Source organism: Solanum tuberosum, unplaced genomic scaffold (genome assembly GCF_000226075.1).
Source record: "Solanum tuberosum cultivar DM 1-3 516 R44 unplaced genomic scaffold, SolTub_3.0 scf00123, whole genome shotgun sequence".
NCBI classification, from domain to species: domain Eukaryota; kingdom Viridiplantae; phylum Streptophyta; class Magnoliopsida; order Solanales; family Solanaceae; genus Solanum; species Solanum tuberosum.
The window spans coordinates 1,162,756-1,189,788 of NW_006239048.1; the positions used below are offsets into that span (position 1 = coordinate 1,162,756).

General features: G+C 36.6%; 2 protein-coding genes across 2 annotated transcripts; both read right to left on the minus strand.

Moving 5' to 3' along the window:
• Nucleotides 1-12,828: 12,828 nt before the first annotated feature.
• Nucleotides 12,829-13,420, minus strand: LOC107061208 (bZIP transcription factor 17-like). Its single transcript, XM_015310047.1, has 2 exons — nucleotides 13,225-13,420; nucleotides 12,829-13,046 (listed from the first exon to the last, which is right to left on the minus strand). The coding sequence occupies exons 1-2, from the start codon at nucleotides 13,418-13,420 to the stop codon at nucleotides 12,829-12,831; spliced, it is 414 nt and encodes a 137-aa protein (XP_015165533.1).
• Nucleotides 13,421-25,781: 12,361 nt separating this feature from the next.
• On the minus strand, nucleotides 25,782-26,750 carry LOC107061209 (uncharacterized). The gene has a single exon (XM_015310048.1). It carries the CDS (start codon nucleotides 26,748-26,750, stop codon nucleotides 25,782-25,784), a length of 969 nt encoding a protein of 322 aa, XP_015165534.1.
• Between the last annotated feature and the right edge of the window lie 283 nt (nucleotides 26,751-27,033).

Sequence of the window (27,033 nt, forward strand, 5' to 3'; positions counted from 1 at the left end):
TGAATTACCAGACATCTTAATATGACACACATATTTAGATTTTAGTCAGAAACTTTACATATCCCAACTTTAACCAATTTGATTCTCATATATGTTATGTATATCATCAATTTTTAAATGACTTTTATAATTCCTGACTTATAATTATATACACCAAAAAGTTGTTTTCAAAATCACTTTATATTAATGCATACACTTTGTTATTCCGATGTATAATTGTTGATGGATGATTATTGGTGGTTGTAATTATATTACTCATCACAATCACTTTATGTTAATGCATACACTTAGTTATTCTAATGTATAGTTGTTGATGGATGATTGCTGATGGATGTTATTGTTCATTACATATGCAACAAAAAAAGAGGAAAATCTATTTATGCTTTTGTTAGTTATTGAGGAAGTTCCCCCATTCTATTAATGTAGAATTGTTTCTCCCTTGAATTTTTGTTATTTAAAAGTTTTAGAATTCATTAGCTATTTTATTGTTTTTAGTCTACTCTATTTCATCTTATTTTCGAATATTTGTGGGATGAATATAATGTACATCTGAAGTTGTATAATTTATTGTGATGCTATAATAATGTAATATATATTGATAAATTTTTATATATTCTCTTAAAACATTATATGACATCTTCACAATTAATAACTCATGTGAAATCTACGTATCAAAATGATACAATTTCTTAAAACTATTTGATATGATTGCCAAGCTTTAATTTGGTGTTACACTCCTTCTCTTTTGATTAATTGATTATATGAATAATTATTTATACATATTGTGATTGTATTTAAATAATTTACAAATATTTATACTAAGTAGCGTGAAATACACGCATATTTTTTATTATGAAATTCAGTTTTTTAATTATGTAGAAATCTTGTAGTAATTACAAGGGACAAACGTGCAACGCACGTTTCCAAAAACTAGTATTTAAAAAGAACTATTAAACAAAAGATTATCTAGAAATATTTCATTTTCTAACACTCCTCCTTGAGATTTTTCTTGGATACTCCCAACGTATCCCTTAGAACTTCAAAATTTCCCTTAGGAAGAGCCTTGGTCATTATGTTTGCAATCTGCTAATCTAAGTTGCAATGAACAAGTGTAACTTCCCCATCCTTCTCTGCTTGACTCATAACATGAAACTTCACTTTTATATGCTTGCTATGACCATGTTGAACTGGACTTTTGGGCATAAATATTGCAGAGTTGTTATCAACCTTAATGACAGTAGATTCAATAAGATTTTGCTTCATATCACTCTGAATCTTTCTTATCCATAGAGCTTGATTAGTTGCACCAGCAACGACAATGTATTCTACATTTGCAGAAGATTGAGAAACCAGTTCTTTCTTTTTTGAATTCAATTAGAACATGCCTGAACCAAGTGTAAAAGCATATCCAGATTTGCTTTTCATATCATCAACGCTTCCTGCCCAATCACTATATGAATAACCCATCAATTTCCCTTGTTCTTCTTTTTTAAACTAAATACCATAATCAGCAGTTCTTTGATATATCTCAACGTTGTTTAGCAACACCAAAATGATTTTGAATTGGATCTAGCATAAACCTCAATAGAAGTCTTGCCGCGATCATGAGATCAGGTCTTGTTACTATCAAATACGGCAAACTACCAATTAGACTTCTATAAATTGTTGGATCAGCCCTACACTCCTTTAAACTTTGAAATCTTTTCATTGTGAACTAGTGGGTTTGGTACATGCTTGGACCTTTTAAGAATATCCCCTACATATTTTCTCTGAGAAATGAAGATTCCATAAATGAAGTGTCACTCCCCGATCCTACACCCTGGACGTGGCCGACACTCGAAGACCATTGCTGGCCCCCAAGCGAACCCTTGGCCTGGCTTTCTTAACTCAGTGGAAACCTAACTCAACAGAATAACTCAAGCCCCAAGCAAACCCTTGGCCTGGCTTTCTTAACTCAGCGGAAACCTAACTCAACATAATAACTCAATGCAATGCAAGGTTATAAAACCACCCAACTGATAAGATCTGGCCAAAAAGGCAACTTGAGTCTCAAAATAGAATATTTACATATATACATAGATGAGAGACTCAATACTAACTGACTGACTGTCTATGAAGCCTCTATAATACTGAGATGGATGTTGGGACAGACCCCACAACATCCTAATAAAACAAAACTAAGAGAACAAAATAACTCTAGTACCTTTACTCTTCAACGATTAACTATAATCGAAGACTCTAGTATCCAAGAAGTGAAACACACTTCTTGTTACAATTCTCTCAAATTCTCTCTCAAATCTGTTCTCCAAGAGGTCAACCCCACTTTTTGCTACAATTCTCTGAAACTCTCTCTTTCTTTATAAGAACTCAATTAATAACCACTGATTCAAGACGAACTAATGCAACACTATATTTAAGAAAGAAATCCTAACTCTAATACTTCTTTCTTTCACTATCTCGATCTTCTAAATAGCTCAGCCTCCACTGGAATGATTTTCTTAGATTTGATATTGCAAAGACAACTTTTTCTTTCTCCGGCCTTGTCCTTTTATAGTGGTTGATTGGTAATCAATTTCTACAAGGAAAGGAATTGGTCATCCTCGAAAACTAATCCTTTTCCTTATAGAACTTGTTTGCCTTCTTCCTTTTCCGCCTAGGACTCGTCTTTTTTTTAAAAATATTTCTTATTAATCTTGGATTGATGTTTTGGACACACTTTTACTATTTTATATCTGAATAGGTGAACTCTTCCAACCTCTTTATTTTAAATCTAGTATGTGTTATATGAACCTGATTCATGTTGTCATCATCAAAAGTAATTTGTAATTTGAGAAACAATTCATCAATAAGTATCTTGATGAATCTCCATTCCTACAAACTAACTAATTCACCCAAATAGGACATTTCAAATTTTCAGTTGCTTGAATTGATTCACCATAGCATCATTGCTTCCCATTAACATAAGATTATCAACATAGAGTGAAACCACAAGAACATCTCCTCTTTTAGACTTCTTTACATATAAAGTGGCTTCATTTTTACTTCTTTTGAAGCCATAATAAATGAGATGAGCATCAATCTTACTGTACCAGGATCGAGGAGCTTACTTAAATCCATATAATGCCTTATGAAGCTTGTAAACTTAATCCTCTATTCCTGGAACATAAAAGCCTTCTGGATGGTCGACATTAATCTCCTCCTCCAACTATCTGCTTAAGAATGTTAATTTCACATTCAGATGATACAACTTCCAATTTGATTGAGCTGCCAAAGAAAATAGCATTATTGTATCATCTCGTGCAACATGTGCAAATGTGTCTCCATAATCCATACCTGCAATTTTCTCGTAACCTTTCACAACAAGCCTTTCTTTGTATTTTTAAACTGAGCTATCTAGATTAAATTTGGTTCTATAATCATACTTCACTCTATTACATTTCTGTTAGGAAATTATGATTTTTCTAGAAACTCCTAGATTGTAGATATTTTGTAGTGGACAAAGTCTTTTAATTTAAAATGAGAGGTGGTTAGTTGGCCTCATACGTGCATAGTTTAGTGTGAGATATTTTGCTTATTATGTCATTATAATTCTCTCACTTATTTATATATAGACCTTATGTAATGAAATAACTAGAGAATTATATAGAACTCAAGAATTCATTTTTATCTTCAGATTTCGTAGCAATTTACTATAGTGATTTCCTACTGTTTACACCTTGTAAACTTCATGACTTGATGCTTCTTGATAGCTATTTGGTTCCGATATTGCAACATTACATCTTTGACATATCTCATAAAGGAACCTTGTCTTCAAAATTGGCAAATCAAGTGACAATTCCCCGTCCGATTCTTCATCTTCTTGTGGATTTTTTAAGCCAAATGATTGGATTTCAAGCAGCGGACACACTTTCTAAAACCCTGCATTTTCTTGCTCAATTTGCTCCTTATCCCAGTTCTAATAAACATACTCATTCACTACTATATCTCTTTTGATTGAAATACTTTTTGTTCGCAAGTTGAAAATTCTATAACCCTTTGCTTGCAATAAATAATCAATAAAGATCCCTAATTCACCTTTCAGTTCAAGTCTTCTTCTTTTGACCGAAGGAACATAAGAATAGCAAATCGAACCAAAGATTTTTAAGTGCTTCGTGTTAGTTTCAATAAGTCATGTTAGGAATAAAATGTCTATCGTTATGTTTGTCCTAATCTTTAGGAAGTAGTTTTAAATGTGGGCTGTTATCAAGTTTTTAGGAGAAAATCTTGGTGTAGTAGTTCCTAAATTTTAGCTTCTGTTTTTCCTATGTATTTGTTTTATAAAAGGACTACCACAACAGTGAAAAAAATAGTGTCAATAAATTCTTTTTCACATACGACCTCTGCTCTACTCTATCTACATTGGTGTTCTTTTCTATCAGTGGTATCAGCACCAGGCTAGATTCAATAAAAAAAAAAGGAAGAAAGAAATAGAAAGATACTTATGGCTTCAGAGAGCAATAACGTGCAAGCAACTATTCCACGTTTTGATGGTCACTATGACCATTGGAGCAAGCTGATGGAAAATTGTTTAAGATCAAAGGAGTATTGGCCACTTGTGGAGGTTGGGATCAACACTCCGGCGGACGGCGAAACCTTGACGAATGCTCAAATGATAAAGTTCAAAGAAAGAAAGCTAAAAGATATGAAGGCAAAAACTTACCTTTTTCAGGCTATTGAGCATCCCTTCTTAGAAACTATTCTTTGCAAAGAAACTTCTAAAGACATATGGGACTCCATGAAAAATAAATATCAAGGCACTACTAGAGTGAAGCGCGCACAACTTCAAGCCTTGAGAAGGGATTTTGAGACTTTGCAGATGAAGGAATGAGAGTCTGTAATGAGTTATTGCGCTATAACAATAGAGATTAGCAACAAATTGTGATTCGATGGCGAGAAGATGAACGATGTCAAAATTGTTGAGAAGATATTGCGCTCGTTGACGCCGAAATATGATTAGTCAAAAGATATATATGAATTATCGCTTGATGAATTACAAAGCTCCTTATTGGTGCATGAACAAAAGATGAACAACAATTCAACTTCTGATGAGCAGGCCTTGAAGGCTTCTACTTTTATTTCTTCCAATTCTAGAGGAAGGGATAGAGGTAGAGGAAGGGGATATAGAGGAAATTGAGATGGAGGCAGCAAACATGGCAACAGGAATTCTAGAGCCAATGATGACTACGACAAAGGTAGAAGATAGATTTTGAAAAATCCAATGTAGAATGTTATCATTGCCATAAATTTAGTCATTATCGTTCTGAATGTCGTACTAGGCTACCTAATGAGAAAGAAGAAAAGTCAAATTTTGTTGAGAGTAAGGAAGGAGAAACCTTGTTAATGGCGGTTCATGATAAAAAGGAGCTCAAGGAGCAAGTTATTTTGTATGTGGATACCGCCTGTAGTAACAATATGACTAGAAGTAAGTCTTCTTTTACTAATTTAAATGAAAACTTTTGGTCGACAGTTAGTTTGGTAATCTCTCAATAGTGAATGTGATACGAAAGGGTAATATAAATTTTAGAACAAAAAATGGGTGTGTGGAAATCATATCTAATGTGTTTTATGTTCTTGCTTTTAAAAGCAATTTATTGAGTGCTAATCAGCTATTAGAAAAAAGGTATGGCATCACGTTAAGGAATGTACATGTGAAATTTTTAATCCCTCTAGATGAGTTATTGCTTTTGTGAAAATGAGTCAAAGCAGGTTGTTTCCTTTGAAGATTGAAAATATTCAATCTTGCTATATGGCGGAAATGAAAAATCCTTCATGGTTGTGGCATTTTCGATAAGGTCACTTGCATTTTTGTGGCTTGAAGATCCTTCAAAGGAAGAGTATGGTGATGGGGCTTCCTGAAATTGTTGTTCCGTCTCAAGTTTCTGAAGAATATGTTGTTGGAAAACAACATCGTTTTCAGTTTCCTAAAAGTAATTCATGGAGAACCAAGGAGGTATTAGGGTCGGTACACTCGGATATTTGTGGGCCATTAACACCAATCTCTAATGGGGGCAAAAGGTATTTTATTACCTTTATTGATGATTATTCCAGGAAGACTTGGGTGTATATTCTGAAAGAAAAATCAGAGGCTTTTAGTTATTTAAAAGCTTCAAAGCACGTGTGGAGAATGAGACTGAAGGGCCATTAAGAACCTTCAGACAGACAGATCGCAGAGGAGAATATTGCTCTAAGGTATTTGATGAATTTTGTGAGACTCGTGGCATTTGAAAAGAGCTCACAACAGCATATACATCATAGCAAAATGGGGTGGCAGAGAGGAAGAATAGAACCATTCTCAACATGGTTCGTAGTTTGCTGGCTCAGGGAAGAGTTCCAAAGGAATTTTGGCCAGAAGCAGTGAATTGGAGCATTCACATCTTGAACAGAAGTCCCACTTTTGTTCTTCGAGATGTAATACCCGAGGAGGCTTGGAGTGAAAGAAAACCGGTAGTAGACCACTTCAAATTTTTTGGATACATTGTTTATGCACATGTTCCAGAAGCAAAAAGAAAGAAGCTTGATGATAGAGGTGAGAAATGTGTTTTTCTTGGTGTTAGTGAGACATCCAAGGCATACAAGCTATTCAATCCTTGACAAAGAAGGTTGTAACTAGCAGAGATGTTGTTTTTGATGAGGAGAACACTTCGAATTGGAATATACATCAGTATAGTCCAATCCTAATTAATAATGAAGTCGAAGAAGTAGTTGCACCACCCGAAATTTCTAAAATTTCTACTGAAGCATGTGATGAAATTTCACCACAAGTTTTGGAAGAAATTGATGCACCTGATTAGCCTCTTCGTCGTGCTTGCAGAAGTCCCACATGAATGATGTATTATAAGGTAACATGAATTCTTGTTAATGAAGATGTTTCCCACTTTGCATTGTTTGCAGATTGCGATCCTACAACTTTTGAGAATGCTGCCAAAGAGGAAAAATGGAGGAAAGCTATGGATGATGAGATTGATGTTATTGAAAGAAATAACACCCGGGAGTTGACATATATTCAGAAAGGGCACAAAACCATTGGATTCAAGTGGGTTTATAAGATGAAATAGAAAGAAAATAGTGAAATCGACAAGTATAAGGCGCGATTGGTAGCTAATGGATATAAACAAGAGCATGGTGTGGAATATACTGAAGTTTTTCCTCCAGTTGCAAGGCATGACACAATTAAAATGGTAATTGCCTTGGTGGCACAAAATTTGTGGCCTATCTTTCAGTTGGATGTCAAATAAACTTTCCTACTACAACAAGCTCCGCGAGCTAGGTATAGTCAGATTGAGGCTTACTTTCTAAAATTTGGTTTCGTGAAATGTCCATATGAACATATATTTTGTTAAGATTGAAGAATCTGGGAAAATACTCATAGTGTGTTTATATGTTGATGTTCTGTAGGGGAGATATAAAGTCTGTGAGTTGTCTACACAAATGCTTTCTGTTGTTCTAAAAGGCTTCAGGACTGGTGGCAAATGTAAATAAAAGTAGTGTTTACTTTAGAGGAGTCAAGGGACAACTGCCTTTTAGATACTTGGGGATACCCTTGAGTACTAAACGAATTTATATAGTTCAATGGAAGCCTCTGATAAACAAGATGTTGAGTAAAGTCAATAACTGGACTACCAAATTTCTATCATATGCTGGAAGGGCACAATTGGTTAAGAATGTTTTGTGGGCACAAATGTTTGCCTTTCCTAAGAAGATCCTGCATGCTGTTGAAAGTATTTGTAGAAGGTTTCTGTGGACAGGGAATGTTGAGATTTAAAAAATAACACTTATTTCCTGGGAGAAGTTATGTTGGCCAAAAATTGCGGAGGTATGAATTTTCTGGAAGTTTACACATGGAACAATGTTGCAATTGGGGAACTATTGTGGAATCTCTGCAAAAAGAAGGAGAAGTTGTGGGTGAAATGGATACATAGTTATTATGGGCAAAAAGGAGTATATATATATATATATATAGTATTGCATTAAACAAATATCCATTATATATTGCATTAAACAAATATCCATCACCTAATCTTTGATTGTTCATTCAATGCAAGAGTATGGACCAAGTTGTTAGCATACAAAGGAATACATAAAATGGCATGAAGAAGTTCAATGGGCACTCACATACTTGAAGGGTCGAAATAGTGTAGCACAAGTGTATAAGATGACTTTGTCTAGAACCATTTACTGCTTGTAGATGGAACGCAACTGCAGAATTTTTAAAAATAAAAAGAGGCTCTCAACATGCTAGATTAGGAAGTAGACTACAACAACTCAATGCATATCCCTAAATGCATAGGGATAGTTATTAAAATGTGATGCTTGGTAGAGCTTGGGGTTTCGTGTCCAAGCCTGCTGGTTGTTTATTCTGAATTGCTCACTTTGGTAAATAAAATATTTACTTACTAAAAAAACCGTTGATGATCTTATATTTACTGGGAATGATAGTGCCATGTTTTTGATTTTAAGAGATCTATGATGGCTGAATTTGAGATGTCGGATCTTGATAAGATGCATTATTTTCTTGGTTTAGAAGTAGTGTAATCTGATGACGGGATATTTATTTCCCAAAAGAAATATGTGCGAGAAATTTTAGACCGATTCAAGATGAAGAATTGCATTAATCCCGCCGATACTCCAGTTGAGTTTGGCCTGAAGCTAAACAAAGCTGGAAGAGGAGATAAGGTAGACAACACACTCTACAGGCAGATTGTAGGTAGTTTGATGTATCTTACTGCCACAAGTCCCGGCATCATGTATGATGTAAGTCTTATAAGCAGGTATATGGAGAGCCCGACAAAATTGCACCTGCTAGCTGCCAAAAGAACCCTTCGCTACTTACAAGGAACTAAAGATTTTGGTTTATTTTACAAGAAGGGTGAAAAATCTGATTTGATTGGTTTTGCTGACAGAGACTACGCAGGAGATCAAGATGACAGAAAGAGTACTTTAGGCTATGTTTATTTACTAGGAACAACAGTTGTTTCACTGCTTTCCAGGAAGCAAAATATTGTCACTATATCTAGTACTAAAGCGGAATTTGTTGTTGCTACAACTTGTGCTTGCCAAGCTATTTGGTTGAGGAGGATTCTTGACGAACTACAATTCAAACAAGAAAAAGTAACTACAATTTTCTGTGACAACAAATCTGCCATCAAGCTATCGAAATATCATGTCTTGCATGGAAGCACATTGATGTGACATATTATTTCTTGCGAGATCTCAATAATGAAGGAACAATAGAGCTAGAGTAATGCCGAAGTCAAGATCAGTTGGCGGACATTTTTACTAAACCTCTGAAGTTTCTCACTTTCCAAAACTGAGAAGGCTGATGGGTATCGGCACTATGAAAGAGTTCAAGATCATGAAGTTAAATTGAAGCTTGAAAGCTTTCAGTTTAAGGGAGCGTGTTAGTTTTAATAAGTCACGTTAGGAATAGTATGTCAATTGTTATGTTTTTCCTAGTCTTTAGGAAGTAGTTTAAAATGTGGGTTGTTATCAAGTATTTAGGAGAAAATCTTGGTGTAGTAGTTCCTATATTTAAGCTTCAGTTTTTCCTATGTATTTGTTTTATAAAAGGACTGCCGCAACAGTGAAAAAAACAACGCCAAGAAATTTCTTTTTCACATACTGCCTTTACTCTACTCTATCTACATTATTGTACTTTTCTATCACTTTGCAGATGGTCTTATTCCACTCCATGCCTTAATAGGAGTTTTTCCATCCATAGATTTAGTATAAACAACTTCTTCCCAAAAGCTTTGTGGTAGTTTCATTTCAAGCAACCAACATCTAGTGATTTCAACAACAATCTTGTTCTTCCTCTCTAAGACTCCATTTTATTCAGGTGAATAGATTATGGTCAACTTGTGATCAATCCCCATATCTTCACATTACTTATTGAACTCATTTTAAGTTTATTCACCACCATTGTCCGACCTCAAAGACTTCAGCTTACAACCACTTTGTCTTTCAACAAAAGCTTTAAATTTCTCAAAAACTGAAAATACTTGAGACTTGTTAAAATACACCCAAGTCATCCTTTTTAAGTCATCAATAAAGAGCATAAAATATTTATTTTGTCCCAAAGATGATGTCTGCATATGTCCACACACATCAGTGTAAACTAATTCAAGTTTTTCAGTTGCCCTCCAGGTAGCACTCTTAGGAAATACTTTACTGTGTACCTTACCCATCTGACATGACTCACAAATTTTACAGTGAGATCTCAAGTAAATCCTTAGTCAACCATTTTTCATACATAGACTTTAAAGTAGCATAGTTAAAAATGCCCATATCTTTTGTGCCACAATCATGACTCATCCATACTTGAAAAATTTGCAGTATCAAACTTCTCGCCCTAAAGGAAAAGTTTTATCCACCATTTCTACTTTAACAATCAAAGTATCTTCAGAGTCAAAAACCAATGTTTGCCCTTAAAAAGAAAAGAAATAGCCTTTAGACATCATTTGACTAACACATAAAAGGTTACTTGCTAAAGGGAAACCTACTTATCCAGATGCAATTAACCCTTACTTACAAGACACACAAGTTTTTCATGCATATGTTTTAACAATAGTCATTCCCCATTCAAGTGGGGGATTTTTGGGTTTTATCAAGGTGTGAATGGGAAATAAGAAGAGAAAATGGAAAATGTGGGGGAACCAATTTGGAGGGAAAATGAAAAGTCATTCTTTGAAGATTAAAAGTCATTTCTCCAATATTGGTAGAAGAAATGAAAATTGTTGTCCTTATATTAGGAAACACTTCCTTTAGTTTTTAAAGGGTTAAGAAGAAGGTGCCCCCTCGCGCCGTCGTCGTCGCTCACTCGGCCTCTGCTTCGGCTTCAGATTTGGATTGGATTTGGATTTGGCAAATGATGTGATTGATATATTTTTGGACAAAATTTATTTAATCAATCTCATTAATTGATTTCCTTTCTCTCATAAATTAATTCAAAATGTTAGTTAATTAACAAAATTAATTTCGAGTAACGAAATTATTTGAAATTCGTGCGTAATGGTAAATTCGTTTGAAGGGATCTGTTCCTTCCAAAAAGATGTTATTTTTCCCAAAAAGACACAACGTTCTGGAAAGACATGCCTGAATAGATTTGTCTGAATAGCCGCGTTCCCTGCTGCAAATGGTTATAAATAGAGAGTCTCTTTCCGTTTTTAAACACTGAAATTTTTCCTCTTTGCATACATTTTCTTACAAAAACAAAATTGTCGATCGACTAAGTCTGTGTGTGCTCTCGTTGTTGTTCTTGCGTTGGCTGAAATTAGTGAAGTTTGATGTACCGCTACTTCTCTAATAGTTAGTCCATTTTATCTTGGAGGAATTAATTTGTAACCTCGGGTACTTGAGGGGATTAAATTTCTTAAGGAAACATAGTGGGTTTTGTGGACTCGGATTTTATTTTTCTGTCTGTCTGTTTCATCTTTTTTCTGTTTCTGTTTTTTGACTAACTTGAATACATGAGATAAAAATCTTAAGAAGTTTAATAGTTTCTGTATTTGAGGTTTCTGGAGATTAAAACCTTTATGGTTTTCTACTCTGTTTGAATTTTTAAAATTCATTCGATTAACGATTAAAAGAACATAAAAACTTTATCGTTAAATTTGAAACAGGTTGTGTAAGGATTTATTCTTTACTGTTAGTATTTCACATACTAAAATTGATTGCCATTTGTGATAGAAAAATGACAAATTCAAGTTAAGTAAATATTGGAACAGTGAGTGCTGCAACAAGATCGGTTGCACACAACGGTTCAACTGCTGCCCTTGCACCGGCTGAGAAACCTGCAAAGTTTTCTGGAGTCGACTTCAAATGATGGCAGCAGAAAATGTTCTTCTATTTGACTACGTTGAGTCTGCAAAGGTTCATTAATGAGAACGTTCATGTTATGTCGGATGGAAACACCGGCCGAAGAACAATTCTTGGTGATAGAAGCATGGACACATTCAGATTTTTTGTGTAAAAACTATATTCTAAGTGGCCTGCAAGATGATCTGTACAATGTGTATAGTAGTGTCAAGACCTCAAAAGAACTCTGGGATGCTTTTGACAAGAAGTACAAAACAGAGGATGCCGGAATGAAGAAGTTCATTGTGGCAAAGTTTTTGGACTATAAGATGATAGACAATAAAACCGTTTAAGTTGTTGAGTTGCTCACTATGGTACGTGAGAAGTTTCTATTATATTGTTGTTGAGTTGCTCACTATGGTCATGATCAAGCTGACAACAAACACACAACTAAATAAAATAAATCACAACTTATGAAAATACCTCAAGTTTTATTTCACGAGTTTTGTTATTATGTCGACAACATCAGCTGTGCCTCTATATGGATGTGTTCTCTTCTATTATCATTTCTTTTCCCTTTCTGCTAGGTGTGTGGTTGTATAATCATTCTACGCTTATTTGCTTAATTCACCGACGTTTCAAGCTTTGGTTTGCCCAGGTAAGATGTCATATTATTTCTGAGAAACTCAAATGTTTTCTGGTTATTTGCTAATGTAAGGAATTGTCAACTGCAATTGTCATTTTTGAGTAAATATCGAATGCACAAACATAATACATATAACTTAACGAATTGTTCGCTTTCTTCTTTCGATAATTAAAGAAGACGACCAACATGCTTCTGCTACATGAACACTAGCTCCATCTTCAGGGGCATTCACTAGATGAGCATATCATTTAAATGGAAGCATGCAAGAATAGGTGACATATTTGACACTATCAATAAGCACAACAACGAATATCCGAGAGGTGGACTTTGGACCTATGATTCCATTACCATCAACCAGAACATATACTACCATGGAAGAAAGTGACTTGTTCTTGCTGAAGTTCTCTTGCTTTCCATTTGTTCCTGTGAGAGGGTCTAGAAAGGGAAACTTGAGGGCCATTGAGGATCCTTATATTTCTGTGGAGGCGTGTGCCATTCTGCCTTTCTTCCATAGATATATCTCTAGCAGAAGATGACTCATCAAACTGGAACACTTCTGTACACATGCCTGAACTCAACAAATTAAAGGTCTTGTCCAAATGAACACAAAAATGAATTAAAATACTGGAAAGCAGAAAGCTATGACTCAAAGCAATTAAAAGTGCCTCAATTCTCAAAGCAAACACTAGAGCAGTCATATCACAAAGATAAGAATTAATAGTTAGTCTAGATTGAACAACACTTACCGGCAAGACCTTCAAGGTACCACTCCTGCATAGTTGACTTTGCATTCCCTTTCTCATCTGATCCAAGAATGCTTTGTCCCATTGCAGGACTTCGATAAAGGTGAGGATGGATTCCTGGGATAGCAGGGGCTAAATCACCGGGAACTGCGAGGCCTGCCTCCCTATTTTTCTTATCAGCACTTCTATGAAATGCCATGGCTTTCTCACTTGCCAATACAGATTGAATTATTAAGTTCCTTGGGACATACAGAGAGACGACCAGAGGATCACAGGCCCATCAATAGTCAAAACTCTTCCATGATTTTTTACATAAAATCCACTCACAAAAGACTCTCCACTCATAGATGGTTCCCTAATACCTCCATATCTCAGTTTCAATAAAAAAACCAACCCACCAAAGAGCATCATGAAGAACAAAACACCAAGGAAGCTAACACTAGCAACCTTCTTTGTTTTCACCTCACTCTTCTTTTTCTCCACTTTCTGTCTACTTTTTGGCGCGGGTGCTAGTGCCTGTGATTTCAACTTTGGAATGGGAACCAATGGCACTTGATATCGTTGTCGGTTCATCATATAAGATGGTGTATATGACATCCATGGAGGAGGATAGGGATAAATCCCGGGGGGTGGCGGCACTTGAGCAGGTACACTTGTACCTCTAAGTTGTGCCTTTAGAGTTACATTTTCCGCCATTGCATTAAATTTTCATTCAAATGTTGAATTGTTGAATGACATTTTCTAAATTTATTCTCTAATTCATTAGCATAATGCTTTTTTCTTTGCCTTGATAAGTGAGCACTTTCCCTATTCCTAATTTTCTAGACATCACCTTTTCGTCCTCATCATTGTTAACATTGTCACTCAAGGAAAATATAGTGGATTTTTGGTGTTTGCTTACATCATTCGAGTCTTCACTACTCTTTTTCCTTTTCAACAAAAAACTACATTTACTTATATTTACATTGACACCCTCTAATTTGAGTTTATGTTCTACAACTCCACCTTTTACTGAATTATTTCCTAAATTTAGGGAAAAATGTACCGATTTGTTCAAAACTGGAGCTTCCCCGAGACAATATCCTGAGGTCGAATTGAATATTCTAGAATCATCATCAGAACTCCCCAGCAGTTGACTCTCAGGTTGACCAAAGCTATGAGGGTTCATCTGACTCGAGTTCAAACCTGACTCCGACCCGAGATAGTCTGGCATACAACTAGGGTTTTGAAATGCATCATCATTGGTAGGGTTTGGAAAAATATCATTGAATAATTCATCAAGAATGATGTCATCGGTCTTGAAATTGACATTCTGAAATTCCACAGGAAAATCTTCGACATTATCTTGGTATGTTGCGGTCATGTGTAGGACGTAAAAAGTACGATCAAGAGGTTTAACTGAAAGACAGTCAAACACCCCAATGAAGTTCGCTTCTTCCGACGGTGGTGGATCGGCTATATCTAGAGTTTTTCAGCAATTGATAAGAGATTTAGGGAGAGACAGGGTACGAAAAGAGAGGAAACTTAGAGTTACTTTTCTTTTATAGTTTTATTTTTCGCCTGTGTTAAGATTGATCCATTAGGTTTTGTTGATATCATATCTATGAAATAAAAATTTAAATTCTTGAAGTATCAAAAATAATTTTGTAAGATTGTTTTAGTTGGTAATGTTTATCAATCATCATATCTAATAATAATAATAATAATAATAATAATAATAATAATAATAATAATAATAATAATAATAATAATAATAATAATAATAATAATAATATATAATTAAAAGTGGAAAGCTTCAAAATGTAAAGTTTGGTTACCATTTTACCCTTTCACTAAATCGAATTTACCTTTCAATTAATAATAATATATCATATTCCATTAATTTGAAACATAAGGCATGAATCAATACTTGACCATATACATTCTCACTTACTACAAGTATTCAACCATTCAATAATGAGTTGAAATTGCTTTTAAAATCAAGTACATTAAATAGTACTAATTTATTTCAGCAAATCTCTTCACTTTTCTACAAAGAATTTGTAGAATTTGAAGGTTACGTTAGCATTGAATAATTCAATGTTGACTAATTGTGTTAGTATTAGAAACTGGAAAGAAGAAAGGACTTAGTTCAATAGCAGTTCTTTTCATTCATTATACAGATTTCAAAAAGCGCACACACACATATCTACATAAGATTTTCCAAAGTAAGTAGAGGACCATACATATCCAACCACTATTGACTTTATTACAAAACATATTCCATAAAACAAGGACTACCTTTCTTTTACATACTAAACATAATATTTAAAAAGAACCATTAAAAAAAAACCATCTAGAAATATCTCATTTTCTAACACTCCTCCTTGAGATTTTTCTTGGACACTCCCAACTTAGCCCTTAGAACTTCAAATTTCCCCTTAGGAAGAGCCTTGGTCATGATGTCAGCAATCTGCTGATCTAAGCTGCAATGAACAAGTTGAACTTCGCCATCCTTCTCTGCTTGCCTGATAGCGTGAAACTTCACATTTATATGCTTGCTACTACCATGTTGGCCATAGATACTGTTGACTTGTTTCCAACCTTAATGGCAGTAGGTTCAATGTCATTTTGCTCCCAATCACATAAAATCTTTCTTAACCATAGAGCCTGATTAGTTGCACCAGCAGCGGCGATTTATTCTGCTTTTGCAGAAGATTGAGCTACCACCTCTTGCTTCTTTGAATTCCATGAGAACATGCCTGAATCATATCATCAACACTTCCTACCCTATCACTATCTGAATAACCCATCAGTTGCCCTTGCTCTTTCCTTTTAAACCAAATACCATAATCAACAGTTCCTTTGATATATCTCAACGTTCGGTTAGCAACACCAAGATGAACTTGATTTGGAGCTTGCATAAACCTCGACAGTAGACTTGTCGCGAACATGAGATTGGGTCTTGCTGCTGTCAAATAATGCAAACTACCAATCAGACTTCTATAAACTGTTGGATCAGCCCTGTCACCTCATTCAAACTTCAAAATCTTTTCATCATGAACCAGTAGGGTCGGTACAGGCTTGCACCTCTCCATCTTGAACATTTTAAGTATATCCCATGCATATTTTCTCTTAGAGATGATGATTCCATCAGTAGCTTGATGAATCTCCATTCCCAAAAAGTAACTTATTTCACCCAAATCTGACATTTCAAACTTGGTCTCCATTTCTTGCATGAACTGATTCACCATAGCTTCATTGCTTCCTGTTACCAGAAGATTTTCAACATAAAGTGATGCCACAAACACATCCAAATGATACAGCTTATTGTACCATATAATGTGGTTTCATTTTCACATATAAAGTGGCTTCATTTTCACTTCTCTTGAAGCCACAATGAATGAGAAGATCATCAATCTTACTGTACCATGCTCGAGGAGCCTGCTTTAATCCATACAATGCCTTATGAAGTCAGTAGACTTTATCCCACAATAGTCCATTTAAGAATACCGATTTCACATCCAAATGATACAGCTTCCAATTTGACTGAGTTGCCAAAGCAAATAGCAGCCTTATTGTATAATGTCGTGCAACACGTGCAAACGTGTCTCCATAATCCAGACCTGCAGCTTGTGCGTAACCTTTCACAACAAGCCTTGCTTTGTATTTATAAACTGAGCTATCTGGATTAAGTTTGGTTCTATAAACCCACCTCACCCCGATCACATTTCTGTTTTTGGGTTTATCAACCAACTTCCAAGTATCATTCTGTTCTATCATACCAATCTCCTCCTTCATAGCTTCAATCCAAACTTCATGTCTTGATGCTTCTTGATAACTATTTGGTTCCGAGATTGCAACATTGCATCTTTCATATATCTCGGAAAGGGACCTCGTCTTCAAAATTGGCGAATCAAGTGAGGATTCCCCGTCTGATTCTTCATCTTCTTCCAGAGTTTCAGACCCAAATGATTGGATTTCAGGCAGCGCATTTAAGTTCGGAAAAACTGCATTATCTTTCTCAATTTGCTCCTTATCCCAGTTCCAATAAGCATTCTCATCCACGACTACATCTCTTCGGATTGAAATAATTTTTATTTGCAAGTTGAAAACTCTATAACCCTTGGTTTATGATGAATAACCAATAAAGATCCCTGACTTCACGTATCAGGACACTACTTCGGTTCAAGTGCCAACGATCGTGTGTAGTGATACAACCCAACCAAGGGTTGGGATCATTCCCACAGGGAGTGGTTTCAAGATTTAATAGAAAAGTAAACTAAAGTTCTAATCAATCATAGCTGTAAATATTAACGAATAAAAACATACTAAATCTAAGGGGTGATGCAAACGTCAATTATCAATGGGGGTTTGTATTAGCTAATTAACAAAAACGACAAAAATATAAGGAAATGAGATTCTTGGGATATGATAGGAATATGGGATTAAAGACACTATCGGGTAGATGCTATTGATAGTACATCGCTGAATATTTGCAACTAGGCTAGACTTTAGTGGGGGTAAATTCTCTCTCGAGCAACTTACCCCGAATCAACTCGGTTTCTCTTGAACACCGAGTTGCCGCATTTAAGCACAACCTCCACCTTAGCCCATTCACTCTCTCAAGCTGAAAGTGTGGGAGAAGGCCTAGGATTCACTCTCTCTAGCTAAACCCACGATGACCAAATAACCACCGGCTATCAATTTAGTAGTCTTAGTTTTAAAATATCTCACTCGAGAAAGCCAAACACAGTAAGATAAAATCGTATTTGCAACTACAATCTCATTAAGTTCAAACACAACTACTAAAACAAATCACATTTAAACAGCGAATATACCAACCATAAGTAACACCCAATAGTAAATTTAACCCATATTCTCAAAATCACACCCCAAGAATTGGGGTTTTAGCTAATCATAGAAAAAGGGAAGAAAATGATACCAAATCGAGATGACATCAATTGGGTATGATTTGTATTTACTTTAAATGAGTCTAGGATGAAGAATTTCCAACACCCACTTCCAATTTCTAGGAATTGGAAGTCTTCAAGCCTACAAGCTCAATGTCTCCAAAAAACTCTAAGAACTAAAACTGAAAATATTCTAAGTCTCCAAAATAAAATTTCTCTCTAAAGTCTTATACTAAGCTAACAATTTAAACAAGTATTTATAGTGTTCAAAAGTTTGAAGGACCATTCGACGCATTTTGTCGGGATCGCCGACACACTCGGCGATCCGCCCTTTGGTCTGGTTCATCGCCTTTCTGCTTTTGCCTTCAACATTCTCGCGTTTTAAGACAATGGGCGATAGAGTGCTGCTTCGTGGAACTGCTTGGCGATGCACCGACTGCTCCTTTTATCGCAGCCTTGACCTTCTCCTTCAGGGCTCAGCACACTGGAACATTCGGCGGGATTTAGGACCTTTCGGTGACTCACTTAATAGTTTAGGCGATCCTCACGAAGTCTTTTCTTCGTTCTTTCAGCCGCTTTGTTCCTTTTTGCTTGATAGCGTCCAAGCTTTGTCTCTCAATCCAAATACCTGAAACTTAAGGGTTTACATCAGTTATTAAGACAAAATATACATTTGAGGACACTAATTCTATTAAAATATTACCCTAAATGAGTCCAAATTGTGGACTCATCAATACCCCTAACTTAAACTTTTGCTTGTCCTCAAATAAAACTCAAGTTCAACAGTTCAAAAAGGATGTCTCAAACCGTGCTACACAAGACTCAATCATAATTGTACACAACAAGGCTCCACTTACTCATGCAAGGATCAATTGTATACTCAAAGACTCAAGTTGTGACACACCATTATCAAAGATTCTCAAGCTCACTATACTTGCTTCAAATGCAAGTTCGATTTCAACTAAGGTATTCAAATGCCCTCACACAAAGAATGATTCCATATTCACACACACTAGTTCAATCATTTAAAGTTCTGGAATAAAATGCAACGCTCACTCTCACAAAGAAGAACACAATCCATACTTTCACCTATAGGTTTGCCCGTATTTTCTAATCAACAATTATTTTAGCTCACTCAAAATAAAAAAGGTCTTTCCAAGGTTTGTAATGGGGCTGAGTGCAAATGTATGGTCATTTAGACTTAGTGACTTTCATCCTCGTGAAATGTGGTGCTTTCAACACTCCCTTTCCTCTTTTTTCATCATTTTCTTTAGTGCTCATAATTCATCCCATTATTCACTTCCATGGATTGTTCAGAACCCCATTCCTTTTTGCATTCTCATAACTTAATTCCATGACTTTTTCTTTTTCTTTTTCATTCTTTTCTTCTCTTCTTTTTTTTTGTACGGAGGGATTCCATTTTTCTCAACACCATGGGTAAGGGGACTTTTCTTGCACTTCTTGACTTGCCTTTTCTTTTCACCACACCCCCAACTTAGGCTTTTGGCCTAAGTTGGCTATTCAATCAACCACAAATCAAAAGGATTATGGGTAGTGGATTTAAGAAAGGTTAAGTTTTCATCAAGTTTCTTCCAAAGAAAGGTAAGGCTCAATGAGTGTTCAAAAGAAGTTCACACACTCACAAGGTAGGCCACAAAAGAGGTATATGTCAAATTGGCTCACACTCTTCGAAGTTGCCTAAGATCATATCAAGAGATAGCCTTACTTAGTCGACCGGACCAACGGGGCAATTTCTAGGTGTTATCATGCATGGTTAACAGTAAGCTCATCACACAAGGCATCGACACCAAAGTCAAACAAGACTCCACACTTTCGCTAGTGTGCAATGATCATCACAAGAGACTCGATTTGATAATTGGCTAGTCACAACGAGATGCAAAGAGTTCATATATTGTCTATGCAACTTCATTTGGCCTCATCGTAGCCGCACATTCATGTTTGTTCGATTATGAGCACTATTCAAGTTATCTGTATTGATCAAAACCGATACTCAAATTTTCAAGAGAACAACCACATTCAACACAGAAGAGGTGGCAATAATTTGCAAAAAAAATTCGGAAGGATAAAAAATCATTTTCAATTTAAAATCAAGGAGCCAGAAGCTCAAACATCCATGAAAAGCAGTGCCAACACAATTTAAGCTAAAAACCCAATATATAAACAAAACAAGAGTCGTAATCAGCACACAAAGGTGGGCCTCACCCCACCACAAACGAAAACCATTTGTCCTCAAATGCAAATAGGAATTATCCAACAGTGAAGTAAAGCAAAACAAAGAAGGAGGTAAAGAGGGGGGTCATGTCTACATAGTTGCTCCGTCTGTCTGGGCATCAGTGCCCGGTGCCTCACCCTGAACCTAGGCATCAGTGCCCGAGGTCACCTCAGGAGGAACAGCAGTGCCAGATTCACCAAGTTTTGCTGAGTATGAGTCTTCCAAAAAGACATGCACCACTCTGCAGACTCTTTGGGCCCACGAAGGAATATTAGGGTCTAGGGTAATGGTCTTCCTAGTAGAAGTGGGCCTCTTACCCTTGCCTTTCCCAATGGTTGTGGGTGGTATTGTAGCTTTGCCTTTCGACTTAGCTGCATCCTCATTTATCGGAATCCCTTTGGACTTCTCTTGGGCTGGTGTTATTCTTTCAGCAGCTTTTGATTTAGTCATGTCTGCAAAATCTTGAAGAGAAGCTAGAAAAACTTAAACAAAAGCACAACAGAACAATTTTAGACATACTCGCCACACCAGAGGGCGAATCACTGAATTTCTTGGGTGAGCTAGATCGAGCTCGCCGAAGGAATTAGCTCTAAAACTACAGCAAGTAGGCGATGGGGGAACCACTCGGCATGTCGCCGGTAGCTTTCGGCAAACAAGGACAGGCCCACCGAAAGTTCCAGTGCATAAAGGTTCAGGGGTGCATACAAAGGGTGAAAGAAAAGCCTTTCGGCGAGTCGTCGAGTGCTTTTGGCGATATCAAGCTTCTCGCCGAAGGTTACAGAATGAATCATCAAATAAAGCATGAAATCAAGGGAGAGATGGGGACATTAGGAGAACCGCCGAGTGGTTCGGCGAGTTTGACCCAGCTCGCCAAACGGCTCAACGTGCCTATTTTCAACCCAACTTCTCAAATTTAACCCTGCAACGCCCGAAAACAAAATCAAAGCATACACTAGTACAATTAAGGTAGGACCAATAGCAACGAAACACAACCCTTTGGGTTTTAATCTAATTTAAGGCATACAATTACGAGAATTCAATAGTCATAACTACTCGAGCAATATTATCAAATTAAATAATGCATGTAAACAATCTAATCCTATCAAGCAGGATCAAAACACTTCAACAAGATCAGGCTGATGCAAATGAGTATAATTTTTTATAAAATAAACTCAGGGTATAGAAAACTAACCTTTGGTGATGATAAAGAGAAGATTGAAATGCTAGGCGGCAATGTAATCCAATTCCGAGCACAAATCAACACTAAAAATATTCTAAAAATGCGAAAATATGGGAACTAGCATGTGGATGTGAGTTTGGGAAGATAAAAAGTGAGGGAAAGTGAATGAGTTTGAAACTTTTAATCGTCTAGTTTTCACCCATTCGGCGATATTAGTCGAGCTCGCCTATCTTCTCGGTGATTCACCGAGTGTTCATTTACCTCGCCAAATTTTATAGAACCTCCAGTGAGTGTGGGGGTCCCAACGGCGGTCTCTGTTGAGATTACCGACCATGTCGGCGATTCGCTAATAATTTCCTAGGCTTGCTAAGTTTTACAGACTCCAATTTGAAAATGTCTTGAGTCCAATGGTGGATTAGGTCGGGTACGCCGACCTCTTCGGCGATGCGCTGACTGGGCATTGTCACTCACCAACCTACAATTTATAAACACTCTCCACTCTTTAACCTACACAAATAGCACACCATTATTTTAAAACTAAAATAAAGCCATAACGGGTCTTGGGTTGCATCCCAAGCAGCGCCTTAGCTAACTTCGTGGCACGACACAAGTTAACACTTAATCCTCTTCTTCGGAATCGGCCATGGTGTCATTAGGCGACTCCTCATTGATCTGTGAAAAGAGAGGTCCTATCAGTTGGTTTATCTGGGCGTCCTGTAGCTGATTAATCATGGAATTGGAAATTGTTGTCTGATTCAGCATTTCGATGTTCTCTTTTATCTCTTTCAACACCTTATCTTGTTCTTCGATCTTGTGTTGAATGAGTGAGAGGACTTCTTCATTTTACCCATTTTCCTGCTTCTTTCCCTTTTCACACTTGTGAAGGGGAAAGTGCTTGTCCCTTTTTGTGGACTACTCTTCCAATTCCGTGACTTTCTTGGTTAAGCAATTCAGCTGAATTAACATTGTAGCCAACTCTTGTTTTATCTTTGTTTCCTCGTTGGTCTTAACCATGCCGTCGAGGAGTTTGGCTACTATTTCATAGGGTTGTTATAGCAAGCAACCCTCGAAAAGTTGGTTAGCGGTACTTCTATTTTCGGGTCCAAGACCCCTATAGAAGCACTCAAGTAGCACTTTATCAGACATCCCATGATTTGGGCATGGGTGTAGCACTGCCTAGAATTTCAGCCACATCACTTGGATGGTTTCACCCCCTACTTTCTTGAATATCAGGAGATTGTCCCAAAGGTTAAACAATTCTAGAAGAGGTTGATCCATTTGATACCCATAGCTTTAATTCTCACTCATTTTTCCTGAAATAGTCACACAAACAAACAAAACAAAACTAAAAATTAAGTAAGTAAACTACAACTAACAAGAACAAAAATCCTACTTAACTACAAATTCTCAACTAACACCACTCTCCGGCAGCGGCGCCATTTTGACTTCATGTATGAGGACACTACTTCGGTTCAAGTGCCAACGATCGCGTGTAGTGATATAACCCAACCAAGGGTTGGGATCGTTCCCATAGGGAGTGGTTTCGAGAAATAATAGAAAAGTAAAATCAAGTTCTAATCAATCATAGTTGTAAATATTAACGAATAAAAACATACTAAATCTAAGGGGTGACGCAAGCATCAATTATCAATAGAGGTTTGTATTAACTAATTAACAAAAATGACTAAAATATAAGGAAATGAGATAGGGAGACGGGATTCTTGGGATGTGATAGGAATATGGGATAAAAGACATTATCAAGTAGATGTTATTGATAGTACATCGCTAAATATTTCTAACTAAGCTAGAAATTAGTGGGGTAAATTCTCTCTCGAACAACTTACCCCGAATCAACTCGATTTCTCTTAAACACCGAGTTGCTGCATTTAAGCACAGCCTCCGCCTTAGCCCATTCACTCTCTCGAGCTGAATGTGTGGGAGAAGGACTAGGATTCACTCTCTCGAGCTGAACCCATGTCAACCAAATACCACCAGCTATCAATTTAGTAGTCTTAGTTTTACGACATCTCTCTTTGTTTTAAAACCTCTTTCTCGAGCAAGCCAAAAACACTAAGATTAAATCGTATTTCCAACTACAATCCCATTCTGTTCAAACACAACTACTAAAAGAAATCACATTTAAACAGCAAATAGACTAACAATAAGCAATACCCAACAGGAAATTTAACCCATATTCACAAAATCACACTCCAAGAATTGGGGTTTTAGCTAGACATAGAAAAGGGGAAGAAAATGATACCGAATCGAGATGACATCAACTGGGTATGATTTATATTCACTTTAAACGAGTCTAGGATGAAGAATTTCCAACACCCACTTCCAATTTCTTGGAATTGGAAGTCTTCAAGCCTTCTCGCCTTAGCCCATTCACTCTCTCGAGCTAAAAGTATGGGAGAAGGCCTATGATTCAATCTCTCGAGCTGAACCCACGATGACCCAATAACCACCATCTATCGTGGAAGTCTTCAAGCCTTCTAGCTCAATGTCTCCAAAAAACTCTAAGAACTAAAACTGAAAATATTCTAAGTATCCAAAATAAAATTTCTCTCTAAAGTCTGATACTAAGCTAACAATTTAAACAAGTATTTATAGTGTTTGAAAATTTGTGCTGCGAAGGACCATTCGGCGCAGTTAGTCAGGATCGCCGACACACTCGGCGATCTGCCCTTTGTTCTGGTTCATCGCCTTTCTATTTTTTCCTTCAGCATTCTCGCGTTTTGAGGCATTGGGAGATAGAGTGCTGCTTCGCGGAACTGCTCGGCGACGCGCCGACTGCTCCTTTCATCGCAGACTTGACCTTTTCCTTCAGCGCTCAGCACACTAGATCATTCGGCGGGATTTAGGACCTTTCGGTGACTCGTCTAATAGTTTAGGTGATCCTCAGGAAGTCTTTTCTACGTTCTTTCAGTCGCTTTGTTCCTTTTTTCTTGGTAGCGTCCAAGCTTTGTCTCTCAATCCAAATACCTGAAACTTAAGAGTTTACATTAGTTATTGAGACAAAATATGCATTTGAGGACAGCAATTCTATTAAAATATAGCCCTAAATGAGTCCAAACTATGGACTCATCAATCCCCAATTCACCTTTTGGTTCAAGTTTGCTTCTTTTGACAGAAGGAACATGAGAATAGCATATCGAACCAAAAACTTTTAGATGCTTGGCAGATGGTTGTATTCCACTCCATGCTTCAATAGGAGTCTTTTCATCCACAACTTTTGTTGGTAGCCTATTTAACAAATACACTGAAGTATGAATAGCTTTGCCCAAAAGCTTTGTGGCAGTTTCTTTTCCAGCAACAAACATCTAGCCATTTCAACTATTGTTCTGTTCTTCCTCTTCGAGACTCCATTTTGTCGGGTGAATAACTTACTGTCAACTTGTGATCAATCCCCATATCTTCACAATACTTATTGAACTCATTTGAAGTGTATTCACCACCATTGTCCGACCTCAAAACCTTTAGCTTACAACCACTCTGTCTTTCTGCAAAAGCTCTAAATTTCTTGAAAATTGAAAATACTTGAGACTTGTTACTCAGAAAATACACCCAAGTCTTCCTTGTTAAGTCATCAGTAAAGAGCACAAAATATTTATTGTGCCCCAAAGATGATGTCTGCATAGGTCCACACACATCAGTATGAACTAGTTCAAGTTTTTTAGTTGCCCTCCAGGTAGCATTTTTAGGAAATGATTTCATGTGTACCTTACCCATCTGACATGACTCACAAACTTCTTTAGACAGTGAAATTTCAGGTAAATCCTTAGTCAAGCCCTTTTCATACATAGACTTTAAAGTAGCATAGTTAAAATGACCATATCTTTTGTGCCACAACCATGACTCATCCTTACGTGCAAAATTTGCACTATCAAACCTCCCATCTAAAGGAAAGGTTTTATCCACCATTTCTACTTTAACAATCAAACTATCTTCGGAATCAAAAATCAAACAATGTTTGTTCTTAAAAAATAAGGAATAACCTTTAGATATCATTTAAGCCACACTTAACAAGTTACATGCTAAAGAAGGAACATACAACACATCATGTATAAACTTTGTACCTTGTGTAGTCTGAAAGGAAAATGAACCCTTTCCATGTGCATCAACCATTTCACCATTTCCCATCTTAACTTTAGCTTTGAATGACTTGTCAAGTGTGTGAACAAGACCTCATTGTGTGACATATGACTCGTACATCCACTATCTATGAACCATGAGGATTTGTTGGCTGTGTTTTCTACATGAGAAGCCATAAACAAGATTTCTTCTTCATTTTTGGACTTTTCAACAAATTTTTCCTGCTGCACATGGTTTTGTTGTGGATGATTCTGCCTGGCCCTGCAATTTTTCTCAATATGACCCATCTTTCTACAAAATCTACACTAAATCGATGGCTTTCCTTTGAACCAACAGTCTTTTTCTTGATGATTGGTTCTTTTACAGTGGCTGCAAGGTGGAAACTTCCCTTTCTTTGAAGATTCCTTCCATGGTTTTCCCTTGCTCCTTTATCTCCTTCCATCCTTCTATTGTCCTTCATAGGCTGTCTGCCTTTATGTTGTGCCTGAAATGCCACTTCTTCTACTTCTTCATCTCTTATACTTGATCTTTGTTCTTGGGCTTGCAACTTGCTGATCAGTTCCGCCACAGATAAAGTCTTCAAATCACAAGATTCTTCTATTGCTGAAATCTTGGACTCGAACCTTGCTGGTAAGCTTATCATCATCTTCTCCACCACCTTTGAATCTAAAAAGGTTTCACCAAACAACCTTACTTTGTTAACAATCTCGACAAGTTTGGCAGAATACTCTTTCACAATATCTCCTTCTTTCATCCTTAATATCTCAAATTCTCTTTTGAGAGTTAAGAGTTTGATAGTCTTCACTCTGTCACTTCCATCGAACTCCTTTTTTAGCTTCTCCCATACTTCTTTAGGTGTTTCACAAGCCATTATTCTTGTGAAAATCACATCTGAAAGTGTTGAATGAAGACATGTGAGAGCCTTGGGTTTCCTTGACTTCGCATCTTCATAAATCTTCATTTGTGCAACTGTTGGATTTGGTCCAAGTGGAAGAGGATCATCTTCACTTTCAATTATTTCCCATAGACTAAGAGCTTTGAGATAAGCCTTCATCTTTATCACCCATATGTGATAATTTTCTCCTGTAAACATAGGATTGCCTGCACCCAAGAAGTTGTTGGATGCCATGTTACTGCTGCTCAGCTCTCACCTTAGAAGGAGAAAAAACCTTAACCTTCTTGCCTTCACATATCCCTCAAGAAGAAGGGCTCTTGATACCACTGTTAGTATTAGAAACTGGAAAGAAGAAAGGACTTAGTTCAACAACAGTTCTTTTCATTCATTATACAGATTTCAAAAGGCATACACACATATATCTACATAAGCTTTTCCAAAGTAAGTAGAGGACCATACATATCCAACCACTATTGACTTTCTTACAAAATATATTTCATAAAACAAGGACTACCTT